Source organism: Zosterops lateralis, assembly GCF_965231275.1.
Source record: "Zosterops lateralis genome assembly, chromosome: 9".
NCBI lineage: Eukaryota > Metazoa > Chordata > Aves > Passeriformes > Zosteropidae > Zosterops > Zosterops lateralis.
The window spans coordinates 10,252,400-10,268,370 of NC_139769.1; the positions used below are offsets into that span (position 1 = coordinate 10,252,400).

The window sequence follows — 15,971 nt, forward strand, 5'->3', positions numbered from 1 at the left end:
GGGGTCTGCAGGGCGGCTGGGGCAGCAGCCCCCCAGATCCCAGCCGGAGCGGCATCAGTTGCTTTCAGGGCTTGAGGAAGGGAAAACAGCCCGTCTGCCCAGGGGGTGGGCACAGGCTGAGCTGGAGGCAGCAGCAGCAAGGATTTTTTTTATGTTTTGGGATGAGGAGGTTCCATAGGTGGAGGTAATGAGGGAGTAGGAGATTTGTTTTTTGGGGGCTTTTTCCTGTATTTTTTACCTTGTGAGATTGAACTGATCACCTGTCTCAGATCTTGAGAGTGAAGTAAACTTGAGAAAGCTTAGGAGTACAGTCTGTTTACCTGTTTCTTGAGTGGCAGGAGGAATTTCTTCTTTTCTTTTCTTGCTGCTATGCTGTTACAGGTGTTTCTTCCAAACTAAGATGTATGAAGAGGTGTTGTCATTTACTGCTTATGTTCTGTGTTTTACAAGTCCTGTGTCTGGTGGATTTACGTGGTCATTGCTGGCCTGTTTGCTAATGTGTGACATTTGTTTTGCTACTTCTTTACTTATCTAGTTTCTTTATTGAGCTTTTGGTTCCCGAGATGGTGGATTGACAGCTGCTGTTTAGTCTGAACTCTTTGATATTCTTTCAGCTGTGATGCAAGGGACCAACAAGTTTTCTAGTATGTGAATGCTTGCACTGTGTCTCAGGAAGGATGAGGTATACAAGGCTCCAGGAAGGTACATCTCCAAAGCACTTGTCCCATCAGATGCTGTTAACAGCTGTTTGAGGATTTTACCTGATTTCTTTCTAATGGTGACTTGAATTTATTTTGTCCTGTAGTGTCTTTTTGCAACAATGTAGCATCTCATATCACTTGATGTTAAAGTTGACATTTGAACTTTTAGCCAAGAATTAATTATTCTGAAATTTAGTGGTATGTTGAAGGTCCAGTTGGTTAGTCCCTGCTGTGCAGGCTTGGGAAATTTGATTTCAGATGGTGTTTTTTATTTCAGATATTTTTGTTTCCATTTTGAAGCCCTGAATTCTGCCCTTTTCAACTGAATTTTCACATTAATTTGCAGTGTAGACTAAATGCTTGTTTTATTTCAAAGAGTGGCCCTGTGGCCCTTTTATGCATCTTGTTCCTCTCAAACTTTGGGTTGCTCTGCCTGAATAGTGTGTTGGGTTTGTTTTTTGTTTTTGTAAAATTGGTGTGTCTAGACAGATTTGAGTGGTACCAAAATCCAAAAGAAGAAAGTGATTAAAGCCTTTTAAAAATGCCAGTGTGCCTCATGCTAAATAAAGACCTTGAACTGAATAAACACTGATAGGACCTAAAGTTTCTGTTGTGCACTTGAGAGATACTTCAGTTTGCTTTCTTTAGAGGGCCTGATAACAGCTAGTTTGGTGCTTATCTTGTTTTCATTCTTTTAACTTTGGTAGGCCTTCAATTTATTTTATTTTTTTTAACCCCGTGAAATTTTGGAAATAGAGTTCTGGAAGATACTTAAATGTGTGAAGTATTTGCATTTTACCCTGTCTCTGTGTCAGTCCTGTGGCCACCTGCAGTGGTGGGTCCCCAGGCTGCAGAGTGCAGGAATGGTGACATCCAGGTAAATGGTGCAGGACTGCCCACTGTGCCTGGGCTTACAGGAGAGCATGGAAGGCTCTAAGCAACTGTGCTTTTGTTACAGCTCTGTCTTGGATCTGAAGCAGCTATTTTTGCTAGAAATTGTCCTGTTGAGACTCCTGGTGTTTCACTCTAGTAGTGATGAGCTGACATGCCAGTGTGGTGCCATGGCAAGCAGGGGAATAAGGGAAGAACTGGATAAGTTGAGACTGTCAAGATATAAACTAGAGCAGACCTGGCTGTGCTAGGGACCATTTCCCTTCCCTAAGAGAAGTCATCTCAACTGGCCTGCTGAAAAGTTATGTTCTCCCTAGATATGTTGTGTAAAGATCCTTCTCTTCCAGCCAATTTTTTTTTTTTTTTTTTTTTTTTTTTTTTTTTTTTTTTTTTTTTATTACAGCTGTATTTGTTACAATTTTTTTTTTTTTCCTGTGGTTGAATATCAGGGTCAACATCTTCCCTGGCAGATTTTCTAGGCTGAGACTGGGTTGTGTGGAAACCATGCCCCACTGTAGCTGCTACCTTGCTTGGAGCCTTTGCCAGAGTAGCAGGACAGAGGTTTGCCAGAGTACTGACTTTCTATTAATGCTTTCGGAGCTCATTTGTGAAGATCAAAAGTTACCAGTGTATTGAGCAATGCAAACTTGTTTCCCTGAATCCAGGTTGAGATTCATTTGGCACTCTCAGGTGTTAACCTTCATTTTTCAGATAACGAAGGTGTGCAGCTCTATAAGTGGTTTGAACAACTGTGGCATTCATGTGTATGAAAATGAAGTAATTGTGCATGCCAGATTCCATTAAACAAAGGATGGCCTACTATGTCTCCTTTCCACTAAATTAGGCCAATATGCAATAGTAGCTTTTACTGACTAGATGTGTAGTAGCTACAACTCTCTAGCTCCTGGCACTGGGAGCTGTGCTCAGGATTGAGAGCACTGAAGTGCCATAAATTTCAGAACTTATCTCAAAGACCAGGGCTGGGAAAGTTCGAATGAAAACTAAGACATGTTATTTTGACACTGAATGGATTGACCATTGGAATGGGCTCTCTGAAGGTAGAGGGGAACCTCCATTCTTCATGCTGCAATTCAAGGCCAGAAACTTTTCTGAAAGGTGTTCAAGCCTTTGGGCTCGATTAAGGAAATGGAAACTTTAGGGCCAGCATTACATGAGGTTGATATTGGATGGTCTGATGGGCTTTGTGAATTCAAGTTTAATGTGTCAATGCTGCTAGAGCCAAGATAACTTCTCTATTCTCTGCTAAGTGCCATGTCATCCCAGGTGTCTCTGTCCTGGTCTGAGTACATGGTTTGGTGAGCAGCTGAGCTGACCAACAGCCCTTGTGGCTCGTCTTATTCCTGCTTCTGCCAGTGTGGGCCCATCCTCTTCTTTGAGCTTTGGTATTCATCCAGCCTGGCTCTGTGCTAATTCATCTCACTAAACCAGCCAGAAACTATCTTGTTTGAATTGTGTTTTCTTCTGGCTGTGTTAGTCCTTTTATAGGTTCCTGTGGTTGAATCGGCTCACAGAAGGGCCAGACATGCTCAGGAACTGGTGTAATATAATCAGCAGGAGAGTAGGATGGAGAGGGAAGGATAGGCCTGCCTTCTTTTGGCCTCCCAGAACTATTGGCTTGGTTAACCTCATTTTGTGTAGTTTCACACTGGTGCGTTTTCTTACGGCTCCCAGGCAGAGGCAGGAGACTGGACTAGAGGATTTTTGGTCTGATCCTGTGCAACTGTTCTTTTCCTTAATAGCAAATCTGTTCTTCCTCTATGGCTTTTGCTGTATGTGTCCCTGTTAATTGCTTCTTTGTTTTAATTTTTGTTCTTTCCTTTCTCTACGTTTCTTCTAAGTGACCAGTCCTTTGCTGTGTGGAACTTCTTCAGACTCCAGCTTAGACCCGTTTGCTCATCTGCAGTTACTCTTGGAGAAGGTTTAAAAATACACAGCAAAGCCTGTCTTAGGAGACCAGTCAAGGAGCTGACGAAAGTGGGTTGCCTAGCAGAGGTGGCCTAATAAAATTGGAGTGGAATTGTACTGTGCATCATTGGGACGGCTTCTGGGTGGTCTGTTCAGATAAATTCGTGTCCTGCCGATGTGGAGTCTCATGTGGGTTTCACTGTGTTGTTAAGTGAACTGAGATGTGTTTGTTTCCCAGCTTTGTAGGGTGCCATAGCTCCAGCAAGTGCTTCCCTAAGTAATCAGCGCCTTCGGCCTTGCACATTGTGATCTCACAAGCCATCGCGTCTGTGATGTCACAATGGAAGAGATTCTGGTGCTCTGACATGTGTGGTCGTGCCTTTGACAAATCAGCCAAGGAACCCAGCGGCAAGAATGAGCTCAAGAAATGGGAGAGACCTTCCTTAACCTAACCAAAGAGTGCCCTCCATTCCTTAGTCAGCCTTTTCCATGTTCACTTATCTCTTCCATAATGACCATACAGAGGGAAATCGGTGCCTGTATAGGGTGAATTATATTTTTCAGTTGACCTACCAAGATGCATGTTTCTCCCAGATGAGCAGTTGCCCAACTCTCCTCCTGTACCCCTCATTCTTTTCTGTTGTTCCCCTCACTTGTATTGCTTCTAATTTTAGACTGTAAGTTCTTGAGAACAGGGACCTCCTCATCTGTAGTGGGAAGAGCCTGGGTGTGATTGTGGAGTACTGTAAAAACAAAATGATGACTGCCAAGTTTTACCTGAGCTGAGTAATGATGGAGCAACATATAGACATGCCATGACATTACAAATTTTCCAAAACTCAGGCAGGGTTGTCTAGCAGTGCCGGAGACAAACCCAGCCAAACGTGAAGGGAGTGTAGCCATGAAGTGTACTGTTCTCATGTTCAAGTGCTGATACTGTGAGGTTAACAAATTAAAGGAAGAAGCAAATTTACTTGTCTAAAATTGTGTTACTTTATTAAACAGTTCTAAAAGCTTTGTCTTTTGTTATTTGTTTTACTTTACGTTGATTTTTTTTTGCAAGTTTGAGTGGTGAGAGTGGATAAGCTGGTCTTGTTCATAGTCTCTTGTTTCCTGCCTCACAGGCTAGCCAGGTGCTGTCATTTTTGGACTGTAGTTCATCTAATGAAATATTTGGGTTTAGGTTAAGGTTGATTAAAAAAACTCCTGAGTTATCTCTATTGTTCTTCAGTTATATCTTCACACAAGTGAAGTATGGGCTCACATTTGACCTCTGAGTATGTGTTTGAACAGCTACCAAAAGTGAAGTCCTGCATTTTTTGTTATACTGTGTTCCAGGCGTTGCTAAATGTGTGCCATTTTGTTCTACAGAAAGCATCTCTATTACCCTAACTTTTTTCCCTCCATAATTCAATAAAACAGACAAACCTGACTTACATTTTTGATGGGTTTTGGTTGCTCTAGCCTTGAATTCAGTTGTCTGTGGGAGGCCAGGAGTCACAGCTGCCACTACCCAGGTTTTGCACAAATAATAAACTAAAGCATTTTACTCCCAGAGCTTGCTTGCTTTTATTTTTTAATTTCAGTTTGTCTTGTAGTTTAGGTTAGTTGGGGGGTTTCTTGTTTGTTTGTTTGTTTTGTAATATGGTGGAGGGCTGTCTTGCCATAACAAAGTAATTTAACATGTAAGTGAAGGCTCTCATAAAATGTAATTTCTTGGGTCACCCCACCAGTATGAAGTTAGGTGTTGTCTTCCTGCCCCTTCCCTACTCATCAAGCTGGAAAGTAAAGGGAAGTATTTTGGACTTAAAGGCAAGCTGTAATTTTAATTAGATGTAGTTGTAAAAAGTTCATATTTATGTTATGTGCCATGAGTCATTAAGCTCAAGTTCGTAGGCTAATTTGTCCTGCCATTGATGAATTTGACTCCTCTGGAGTTTGTGTGGTGCACATCTCTCTGTGGCTTCAGGGCTGTCCTGCACGCAGGGGACAGCATTTGCACTGCCCTGCTGCCCCTTGTCACCAGCATTCTTCACATGGCAGGAGTTCCTTGTCATGTTCCTTGCCGCTTTGGTTGTCCCTAAGCAACTTTCCCAGTAGGAAGCCTGGTGTGCAACAGCCGCCAGTGCAGATTCTCCGCTTCACACTCAGTGGGGCCCCTGGCAAAGCTGGTGGCTACAGCTGGCACTTGCCTTTCTCTTGGCTTTCCTTCCTTACTGGTGATAAAACTGTTGTGCTTTAGTACCATGTGCTTGGACTGCTAAAGAAGCAAGAGCTGTGGTCAGCCTGAACTTTTCTTGGTACCTGCAGCTGATATCCAGAGAACATTTTTTTTTAAATTATTTTTAAAATATAGATGCTGATTTTAGCCAGTACTGTCACCTGGGACACACACTGTTACACAGCACACAACACAAACTATCTTCCAGCTGAAATTCACCACATACGGCCATTTCCCATCTTACTGGGTGTAGCAAATATAAAGTGCTGTCACATTTTCCTAGGTCTGTGTACAATCTGTCAAAATAATTCCTGAGGTCCAACCTCAGTTCATGGTCCCATTACATTTCATACGTATCTGTGTGAGGAATTTGAGCTGTGTGATATGAAATATTAACCTAGTAGGGTTGGCTGCCAGATGTGACAGCTTGCACTGTCTGAGATTATAATCTGATCCTGTGTGTATAAGAAATATATATATGGTGTTTTATGTAGGTTTGGAAATGGAATCACTGAACATGTGGATTTATATGGCTAGAACTGGGTTTTTAATTTTTGAAGCTGCATTGCTTACATCGTTGTCTCTTGGAAAAAAAATACAGGATAATTACTAGTGCTTTGCATTGTCATAGCCATTATAAATGCTTTACATGACATCTAATAAAGTGTGTTTGCTCACTGGCTATCTTGTGCTCTGAGGCACTCTGACCTTGCCAAAGAAGATGATGTGAGGTCTTCCCAGGGCACCCAGAGCAGTGGCTGGGTAAACATACCGTTAAAACTTCATTTGGCTGAAGGTGCAGAGTTTGCAGTGGGGTTGCCCTTATTTGTATGCTGCCTGTGTAGGGAAATCCACATGCAATATCCCGCTCATGCACCTTTGTTCAGAGCACTGCTCCCTCTGCTATATGGCAGAGTGGGGAGGGAGGCTGCTTTTACGATGGGGAGCCTGATCCTGTTGCTAGATGTGGACCACTGCAGAAGCTGTTAGTATAAACAGACACTGGATGTTGGCTATTACTTCTTTCATGGATATCACGTGGGACTTTTGTGACTCTGACCCGCCATGCCAGGGTCTGGTGTGGTGCTGCTCTGTCTGTGTGGGGATGTGCCTGAATCCTACAAAGGCAGCTGGTTTACCTTTGCCATGGACTCTGTGGCTTGGAAACCTCTGCACCACTGTATGTAGTGCAACCCAGCCTGAAGATTCATGGGGTCCCTGTCAGATATCTGGTCTTGCCAGTTAAGATACATTAGCGATCTTGCTGCGGGTGGGTGGATAATACATGTTTTATTGCCTGTGTTATAGGAGTTGAAGCCTGTCTGCCTCCGCCACTCCAACGGTGTAGTTGATGCAGTAAGCTAAAGACCAGGTTTTCCTGCAACTAGCTTACAAGTTGCTTTATTCTGGGAGATTATATGTGTTGTGATGGGCCTTTAGACTCATAGCAGTTAGAAGATTTAAAGCATGTATACCTTAAATATCTCTTATCTTGCACATATTAGAAGTAAATATAAGTAACTTCTATTCGGTTGCAATGCGTTTATGAGTAACAGCCAAAGCTGTAGATGGAAAGGCAGTAGGTAGAACTGAGCCCCTTTAAAATAAATGCCATGTTGGACTCTTTGTTTTTGGTTTTGTAACTTGAGTTTTCAGTTTTCAAGGCGCCTGTTGTCTGGCACACTGCTTTAATAAAGCAAACTGCTTCAAAATGTGAAAGCCTTAAGGCAGGGGCAATACATATATGCCATGGAATTGGCAGTGTGGGCACTGCCTCGGTCTTAAATATTTCAACTTTGATTTTTGCCTTTCACTCATAAGCTTGGAAAGGGAAGGTTACCAAATGCATGTTTACTCGAAGCACACAACCTGCTTAGCCGCAATTATCTCCTAATCTGGTCCTTCCGAGTTTCTCTGGTCTCGCAGGTAAATACAGATTTAGCTGTTATTCAAGGCATATTATTTACCTCATTAAGTGTGTGTTTTGGCACGTGCATTATTTACCTGACGGACTAACGGATGGGAGAGAGCAAATGCTGTCTTTTGTGCAAACAGTCACTTTGTTCATGAGCAGCAAGTCCCCATTTTGCCATGGCCACTTTGTCTCCATGTCTCACAGTGGGTGCTTCCATCCCTCCATGGCAGAACAAAAAGCAAGCACAGGTGTGGGGGGGCCGTGCTCATAAAAAGGCAGGTGGGTGGCATGTCAAGGGATGGAGTTCTTCTATGAGCAGTGGGACCAACTGTGGGGGGAGATTTAAATATCTATTTAGCAAGTTGTGTGTGTGTGTATATATGTGTACACAATTAGAGGGGGTACTCCTGTCCTTGTTCAAGAGGACTGAGTTGGTGCTATTTGCTTGTTTAGTTCTCAGTCCCAGTACCCACCCATGAGCTGGTCTTGAATTCTTATCCCTGTAGATCTGTTAACAGCCCTGAGGCTGACCCATCTTGGATAGTGACAGTCCTGGCAACTTCTGCCTGCAAAGTTCTAGAAGAAAAGTAGCAGGAGGGGAAATCCAGGTAGTCTCACATGGATAATGCAATTCATTGAATAGTTTTTGTTAAATAGAAGTATCAGAAGGCAATGGCTGCGTGAGATATTTCTTTGGGAGGGAGACTGTACCCTATAGAGTCCTGCTTGCATTTTACAGTTCCTGCAGTCCCTGAGTGTGATTAGTTGAACTGATATCCTCCACTGAGAGAAATACCTGAGGTAAGAAGTGGAGTGTAGCACTGAAATCACATTTCTGAGAAACTTTGTATACAGAGCAAATGAGAGCTTTCCTGGGGAGGAGCCTCCCAGCCACCTGTGTTTGTAATGGAAGTGCCATGTTTTGATGCAACTGGCGGGTGTTTCAAGGCCAAACTGTTTGGATAAGTTTTAGTGTTGGTATGTGTATTGCTGTGTTTAATTTTTACCATGTATCAGAAAACTGCATTGTATATGAAAAGATAAAAGGCTTCAGAAATTTCAGCAGGGCTTAGATTGGATATTCTGTATTTTAGTTGGTTTGTGTTATGTTCTGCTACAATGAGGTTCAGCAGTGGGGTGTGATCTGGTGCCTGGAGCCATGACTGTTGTGTATCTCATAGTTCTTAATTTAGAGTAGTTTGCAGAAGTTAATTTTCAGTTGCCTGTGGTTCTGGACACCTTTAGCTCAATCCAAATGTCATCTGTTGTGCTTAGAGCAGGTTACTGTGTTATTTCAGGTTTTTGATGCTGGAACCTTTACTGGGAAGCACAAAGGAATCCCTATCAGAGGACAGTGAACAGATACCAATAGAGATGAGATATATGTGTGTATGAGTAACATGAGTCTCTCTTCAGTTTCAGATGCCTCTGGATGTTCAATGATAGCACTCCTCCATACTGGAGCAGCAAAGTTTCCCCAAAACTTACTTTCAAGGTCAAGACAAGCTGTGTCCTCTCTCTTCCCAGCTGGTGTTCTCAAAGGGTTCAGCTCCATCGTAAGCAGGAAACTGGCGTCCCACGGCTTTGGAGCTTCCATGGCAGCAATGTCATCCTTCCCTCCACAGAGATATCACTACTTCTTAGTGCTGGATTTTGAGGCTACGTGTGATAAGCCGCAGATTCATCCTCAGGTAAACAGTTAATCCTGTTAATTATTGCCTTGCAAGTTGCTGCTGCTCTTCTGAGAGGTAAAAGGAAGAAACACAGTGCTGGCTCACTAATTTTTTCTGGTTTGTCCCACCACCTTTCTGTTGCTGGTTCTCCAGAGCTCTTGCCAGTCACCTGCTGTCTCAGGAGCAATGCCAGGGCTGTTTGTTGGGAATGAATAAAGGAGTCTGATTTCCATGAAGGAAGTGACAATTCATATGTAATTGAAAACAACTTTAAGTCATGTATACTTGTCATTTGTCTGATCTGGGAAGGGTCTAGAAGTTTTTGACTGGAAACTTGCATTGATAAATGGCAGCCATGTTTGATGCTGTAAGGAAAAAGGCTGTTGGTAGAGAACAGCTTTAGCAAAAGAATATTTTGAATGATGGAAATATGTGCAACAAAATGGTATTTCTAAGTAGAGAAGAAAAACAGTTTTTAGATAATTCCAGCAAGATCAGGTATCTTGCCTAGATTTTAACTCTGGAGTGTAATAAGACAGGAAGAGCTCAGCTTCAGAGAGGTCTTCCAGCGCTCTACCGCTTGAGACGTACAGAGATCCAGATGAAGTACAGAGCTTTTCTGCAAACAGTTCTTCCACAGTACTGTAGAATAGATTAGTAAAAATATTCTCAGTTGTCATCAGGATCATCAGGACCTAAGTTTTCAACTGGAAAACTGTACTAAAAAGAAAAAAAAAAACCCTGATATTAGGTTGGTAGCAAACAAACAGAATTTCTGAGTCTAAAATGGACTCAACCTCCTCTGCCAAGTAATTGGTCGGCATGTGTTGGTAATACCTGCATTGGGTCACAACAACTTCCTTTTGCTTTGTTTCGACTATATGAAAGGCTTGAGCAGTTTTCAGTGTGGTGTCTCATTACTGAAGTGACTCAGTGTGCAGTGTGTTCATTTCCCAGTGCTTCCATGGTTTCCCTTGGGCTTGTCCTAACAAGGGGTTGCTGCAAATTGGGATCAAACTTGACTCCCATCTTCCACAGTAGTGCCTTGGTGGGTGCTGCCTGTTCTTCGTGTTTCTTGAAAAATGGATAGCAAATTCCCTGCTCTTTTGCTGGCTCTTTGTGGGAGGCTGTTGTGACTCTGCATCCAGTTCTACTAGCAGGCTCTTAACCGCTCTCCAAGTGAGATGTCGGCTATTTCCTGCATGCTCCGCCTCGGGTGCACAGACCTGTCAAAGCTGTAAATTGGATCTACCTTGTCCCTTTGGATATGGGCTTGGTCTGTGCACATTTTGATGCAAAACCATGATGCATGTGGAGCTAGTTTACAGCTGGCAGTAAAAAGGAGCATGAGTGGAATATGATTACTACTGTTTTAAGGAGCTTTGTCCCCAAGTCCTTGCCAGGGAAAGTAATGGTCTGGGCCAATGCAGATCTGCTATATATTTTGTTGGTGAGATAGCACCTTTAAGGTGGAGATGTTCTTCCGTGTTGTTTTTCCAGTCTGCTGTGTTCAGTGCCTGTCTGCATCATATAATGTGTTGAAAGGGCTGTCAGTCCCTCACATCCTCACCAACAAATTAGATTGACAAATAAAGAAATTACTTTTGCTACATAGGGCTCAACGTAGCTGGAAAGGCTGAAGGTGCTTGCCAAAATCAGGAAACTTTATAAAATGAGACTTCAGTTGGTGCCCTTACCTACCTCTTATGTCTTTGCTGACCAGCACGGCTTTTGTCCACTGCTAGGCTGTATGTCATGGTGAGCAAACTATGCCATGCATTTCAGTGATGTTTTCTGCAAAATTTTAGTGACAGGATATTTCACTGCAGGATCAATAGACAGGTTTTGGAGCTTTGGTCTGAGGTCAGAGCTGGGAGCCAGAAATGATCAGGTGCTGATCTTCGCTGTGATACTGATAATTTTTCTGCTTTTATTTTAATACCTGCAAAATAGAAGTGTAGATACAATGAAATTCAAATACTTTGGGATTTGATGAGAAGGCTGTGTATACAGAGCTAAGCTAAGCTGTGATCCACGTTACTTTAAGTGGGTAGGCATAGTTGTAAATTTAGCCAGTTCAGCCTAAATATCTTGCAAGAGTTCACTTGCCACCATACAGCACATTTCACATTTCTCACTCACTCTTCAAAATATTCTGGCTTCTTACAAGAAACTACTGAAAGAGCTATCTTTTTATGTACACTAAGAAGTGTGACTGCCACATCTGCTCCCCCTCCCGTTGTATTTACTCGTGCTCCTCTGTAACTGGCAGCCTTGCTGGCCTTATCCCTGGGGGAGTCCTTCATGCTCATTCGTGAGCCCTGAAGACCCCTTCATTTCCATTCCCTTTCACATTGCCTGATCTCTCTCTGAGGTCTCGTGATATGGCCTCTGTAATGGGGATCAAGGAGGGTCAAGGACAGTGTTATTCCCCTGGGAAGCCATCTGCATTGTGACTCCAGTGGCTGGGACTGCTGGCTGAGTGCCTCGTGGCCATTGCCCTGTGCTTTACCACTCACTCTCATGTCAGACGTTGAGAGTCCTTCCTGTTCCCTGTCCTATACCCACAAAGGAACGGGAGCATCCTTGCAGCCCTGATTTCTGACTGTTTTCAGAAGATACACCCCTCTATCAAAGTGCTTGTTTATATACACATAGAAATGGCATAGCTTTATTGGTTTTCTGGATGTATGCATGAATAATGGGACCATCCCAGAGAGGAAAGAAGGTGTGAGGGCTTTTAACTGCACAGTCTGTGTCATGTAGTGTTTTAGCCAGCCAAAGGTCATTAGGGGTTGGCAGTAAGAGATGTTTATGGCTGGCCTCTCGCATCTCTTTAAAGCTTACCTTGTGCCTTTGGAATGTGATCCGAAGCCCAGTGGGGTCAGTTGGGAGCTGTCATTCTGCGGAGGTCGGTGGACCCTGAACGGTGGTGGTGTGTTTCATTTTTCAGCTCTGAGTTTTTCCTTTTACTGTCTGGTAAGAGTTTATAAGTACCTTCTGCTTTTATACACTCTCAGCCCATAGAGCTGGGTACATATGGAGCATTAGCTTCAGGAGAAGATGCATTAATAGGTGGGAGTCTTGCTCTTTTGTCCCTTTGTCCTTGTAGACACCAATGTTTATGGTGGTCAGTGCTTTCAGTGACTGTGTTAAGCAGCTCCACAGACTCAGATCTGTGGCTGCTTTTATTAATGCAGTATAAGAAGGTGTGCCTCTTTCAGTCAGCAAGCCAAGTATCTTGCCTTCAACTTCAGCCTAGTGGATGAAAAGAAATGATTTGTTTTAAATATAAAAAGTCTGAAGGTAGAAATCAGATCTGTTCAAAGCTGAATTTGAAATTACCCTTCTATATATGATGTTAATTTCTAATCTATTAAAGCCACTTAAATGAAAATCAAATAAAGTTCAAGCTCTGTATGTCTGCTGCCTGGAAGTGTAAAAGAGCATCAGGCCTCTGACCTGGTAGAAGGAACTGGATCTAGCAGTTGCTAAGCGGCTACATGAGCTTTTGGTAATGATAAAGTTGCGTTTTCTTATGTCAGTTTTTTCAGATGTCCAGTGTCTCAGATTCACTTAAATTGGTAATCATTTGGGAAGCAGAAATTTGCTTCTTTCAAACTCTCTGTAAAGGGAAAACATGAAATGTTCAGACCATCTCATTGCTGGAGAAGATTGTGACCAGAAGCAGAAGAATAAATTGTTTATAGACAATGTTTTCTGTGTCCTCCTAAACAGTACTTTTTAAATGCAAAAATATCTTGATTTTTTGTTAGTGTATCCTAGATACTTCAGCTCTGTTACGCATACATTTAGGTTGTTATTTTGGGAGAATTTTTAATTATCATTGCTGTCAAATGAAACTGGATATTCTAATAAATATAAAACATCACTCACCACTTCAAAATAAAACCATAAACACTGACACTGACTGAGCAGATGCTCAGTTACTAGTTTATTTTTAAGTGTTCAAACAAATCTAGATGATCATAGTACATATTGTGATTGGCAAAAGTATATTAACAAATAGGAGCTGATCTTTCTGATAATTAGATCATATTCAGTACAAATGTAGGAGAAGGTTGTATGGAGTTCAGTCGGTATTTCCTTGAGTGCTGCTGTAAAAGAGCATTACATGTGTATTCCCTTGAACATCCATCTCACATCCAGCTCACAGTCATGGGCAAGTACAGCTGGAGTGGCTGTGATGATCTGTACAGCTGCCTGTGCTGCTCTATCTGTGAACTTGTTACTGCAGCAGGGACAGCTGAGTCGTGTGTCTCTGCTCCTGAGGTGCTGTGATTTATAGACTGGCCTTATAATGGGAATGGATGTTGATTTCCACCAAATTTAGGCCGTATCAACAGATGTGCAGTCCCAGCCAATCTCTCTGCATAGGGTGACTAGGTAGAGGATAAGGAAGCTGCCTTGGGAGCCATAGCTGAAACTGCTTTGTAGGAGGAATATGTCCTTGAAATCACAGATTTGCTGCTTATGGAGGGATTGCTCATCTTCTGAGAAGCAGGCTGCAAGGTATCTTCTGTGTGCTTTCCACATCATTTTCTGTGGAGACTGCATCAAGGCAATCCCAGCTGAAGACCAGCATGGGAATGCAGGTGTCTCACACAGTAACAGACATTGCCACAATCCTACCCAGAGGCAGGTAAAGGATGTGTGTCTGCCTGTGCCTGCCTGTTCTACCTAGACATCCCCATGTAGCAGCTTTCTTCTTGCACTGTTTTTGTGTAGTTGTTAAGCTCAATGTAAAAGAAATCACCTGCCAAAACCTTCATTGAGGATGATCATGAGTTGCTGAAAAATAAAGTAATTCAGGCTTGTTTCCCATAGCAACTTTAACTCAGCGTAAGTACTACAGTGGAATATTAATCTGCAATTACCTATGTTCATGCATCTTAGGCTCGGGTGTAGTTTTAACTACCTACTTCTCAATTCAGCTTCTTACAGTGCTGTTTCTAGAGAAATGCTGTTAAAAATGCATGTTGTAACGTAGCTACTTAAAAGTTTTCTTTTTCTTTTTACTAGAAGTAAGTAAATATATATATTTTTATCATGTCTTTGCAAGTTATGGCTGTTATTATGCCATTGTTCTTACATCAGACCATTTTAAGTTCCTAGAGTGGCAGGAAACAGTTCATAGCAAGAGCTGTTTCAGATGGATTTTCCTGTTTGTGTTGAGTTTTTGAGCAAACTTCTTTAGGCCTTGTAGCTTTAGAGGGTTACACTGCACCTGGTGTCTGAGACCCGCTCTCACTTTGCCTTGGAGGCCTCCCTCATTCTCCCAGTAAGTGGGGACAACCTTGCTGTGAACCATATCAATCTGACAGGGTGGGTTATGACTTCAGGCAACAGAATTAGCTGTATTTATTTAAAACCTGATGAGCTAGAGAACATGAACAGTTATTGAACCCAAATCTCCTGGAGAGCACACAACTATGAGACCACCAGGCAAGCCATCTGATGTACGAAAAAAAATTCAAAGCAATTTCTTATTTAAAGATATAAACCCAGCATTATTATAGCAACAAGTCTAAAATACCAAGGCACTCGGGTGGCCAATGGCTGCAGTCCTAACCTGACCTAACCTGCTCAGCTTTTGGCTGGTTATTGACAGGCTAGTGAGATGACTACTTTAAAGCAATCAGTCATGTTGCCCTTTCCCTCACAGTGTGTGGAGACCCCACATCAGTTATGCATGCTGGCGTGCAATTCCCCACCTGTGCTGTTTGAACACTGTATCCTTAGCTGTGCAAACATTACACATCGTTTAGGTGACAAGTTGCAAAGTTAAGTAGACTTGTTGTTACAGCAGAAAGTAGTTGAGCGGCAGTCACCCTGAAAAGAAAAGATCCAGGCTAGCTCAGGAATGTGCAAGTCTGCTGGATTGTTTGCCTCTCCATAAAGCTGCTGGTGAGGGCTACATGTGCTTCTGGAAATACTCCCATCATGTGCATTTTGGAAGAGAAGGGGATGGGTATCACAGGTTTGTATGTTTGCTGTGCCTGTCCTGCCGTGTGGTTGTGGTTGTGGCCCTGTGTGGTTGTCGATGATCTGTGTGTGCCTGCTGCTCTTTTGCAGCCTCTGAGGTACAGGAAATATTTTGCATTGCTCCCAGCACAGTGTTTTAAAACCAGGCAGTATTCTTTCATGGCATGGCACCTATCTAGTGCTGCTTGGGAATGGTGCTTTTCAGGCTGCTGTGTTTCCTGGGAAATGGTCTTTGCTGTGTTAGAGTGGTCTTGTCTTAGCTTTGAACAAAACCTTCCTGATAAAGAAGCAAGGCAACTCAACTCTTTTAGTGAGAAGGACACAGGACATGCCTAAATCTTGTGGGCTTTTTCCTCTTTATGCCAAGCTTGCTGTACAACCATCCCTGTGTTGTCTTTGTTGGTCTGTGCACTTGTTAGCTGGCGAAATAACTCTTCGTAACGTTATTTAGTTCCTCTCTGTCAGACTGAAATGCGCTGCCATCAGCAGCTAGCTGTGATGTCTGTAAAACCCTGGGTATTCATTTACATGCACTAATGTGCCCTTTCTACCCATCCCAGATGTTTTAGTGTCGTTGGGAACATTGATCATTTGTCCTGCTCAATATCAGGTGAAGAGGTTGGGACTTGAAATGATCT

At 42.7% G+C, this 15,971-nt stretch overlaps 1 protein-coding gene across 2 annotated transcripts in view; it reads left to right on the forward strand.

The window, feature by feature from the left end:
* ERI3 (ERI1 exoribonuclease family member 3) overlaps nt 1-15,971 on the forward strand; it is a 130,730-nt gene that overhangs the window by 474 nt on the left and 114,285 nt on the right. For both annotated transcript variants that reach the window (XM_083868094.1, XM_083868095.1), the window contains exon 2: nt 9,071-9,345. In XM_083868094.1, coding sequence (XP_083724220.1) covers nt 9,094-9,345 — 252 coding nt within the window. In that variant the 5' untranslated portion in view covers nt 9,071-9,093. The remainder of the gene's footprint in view (nt 1-9,070; nt 9,346-15,971) is intronic.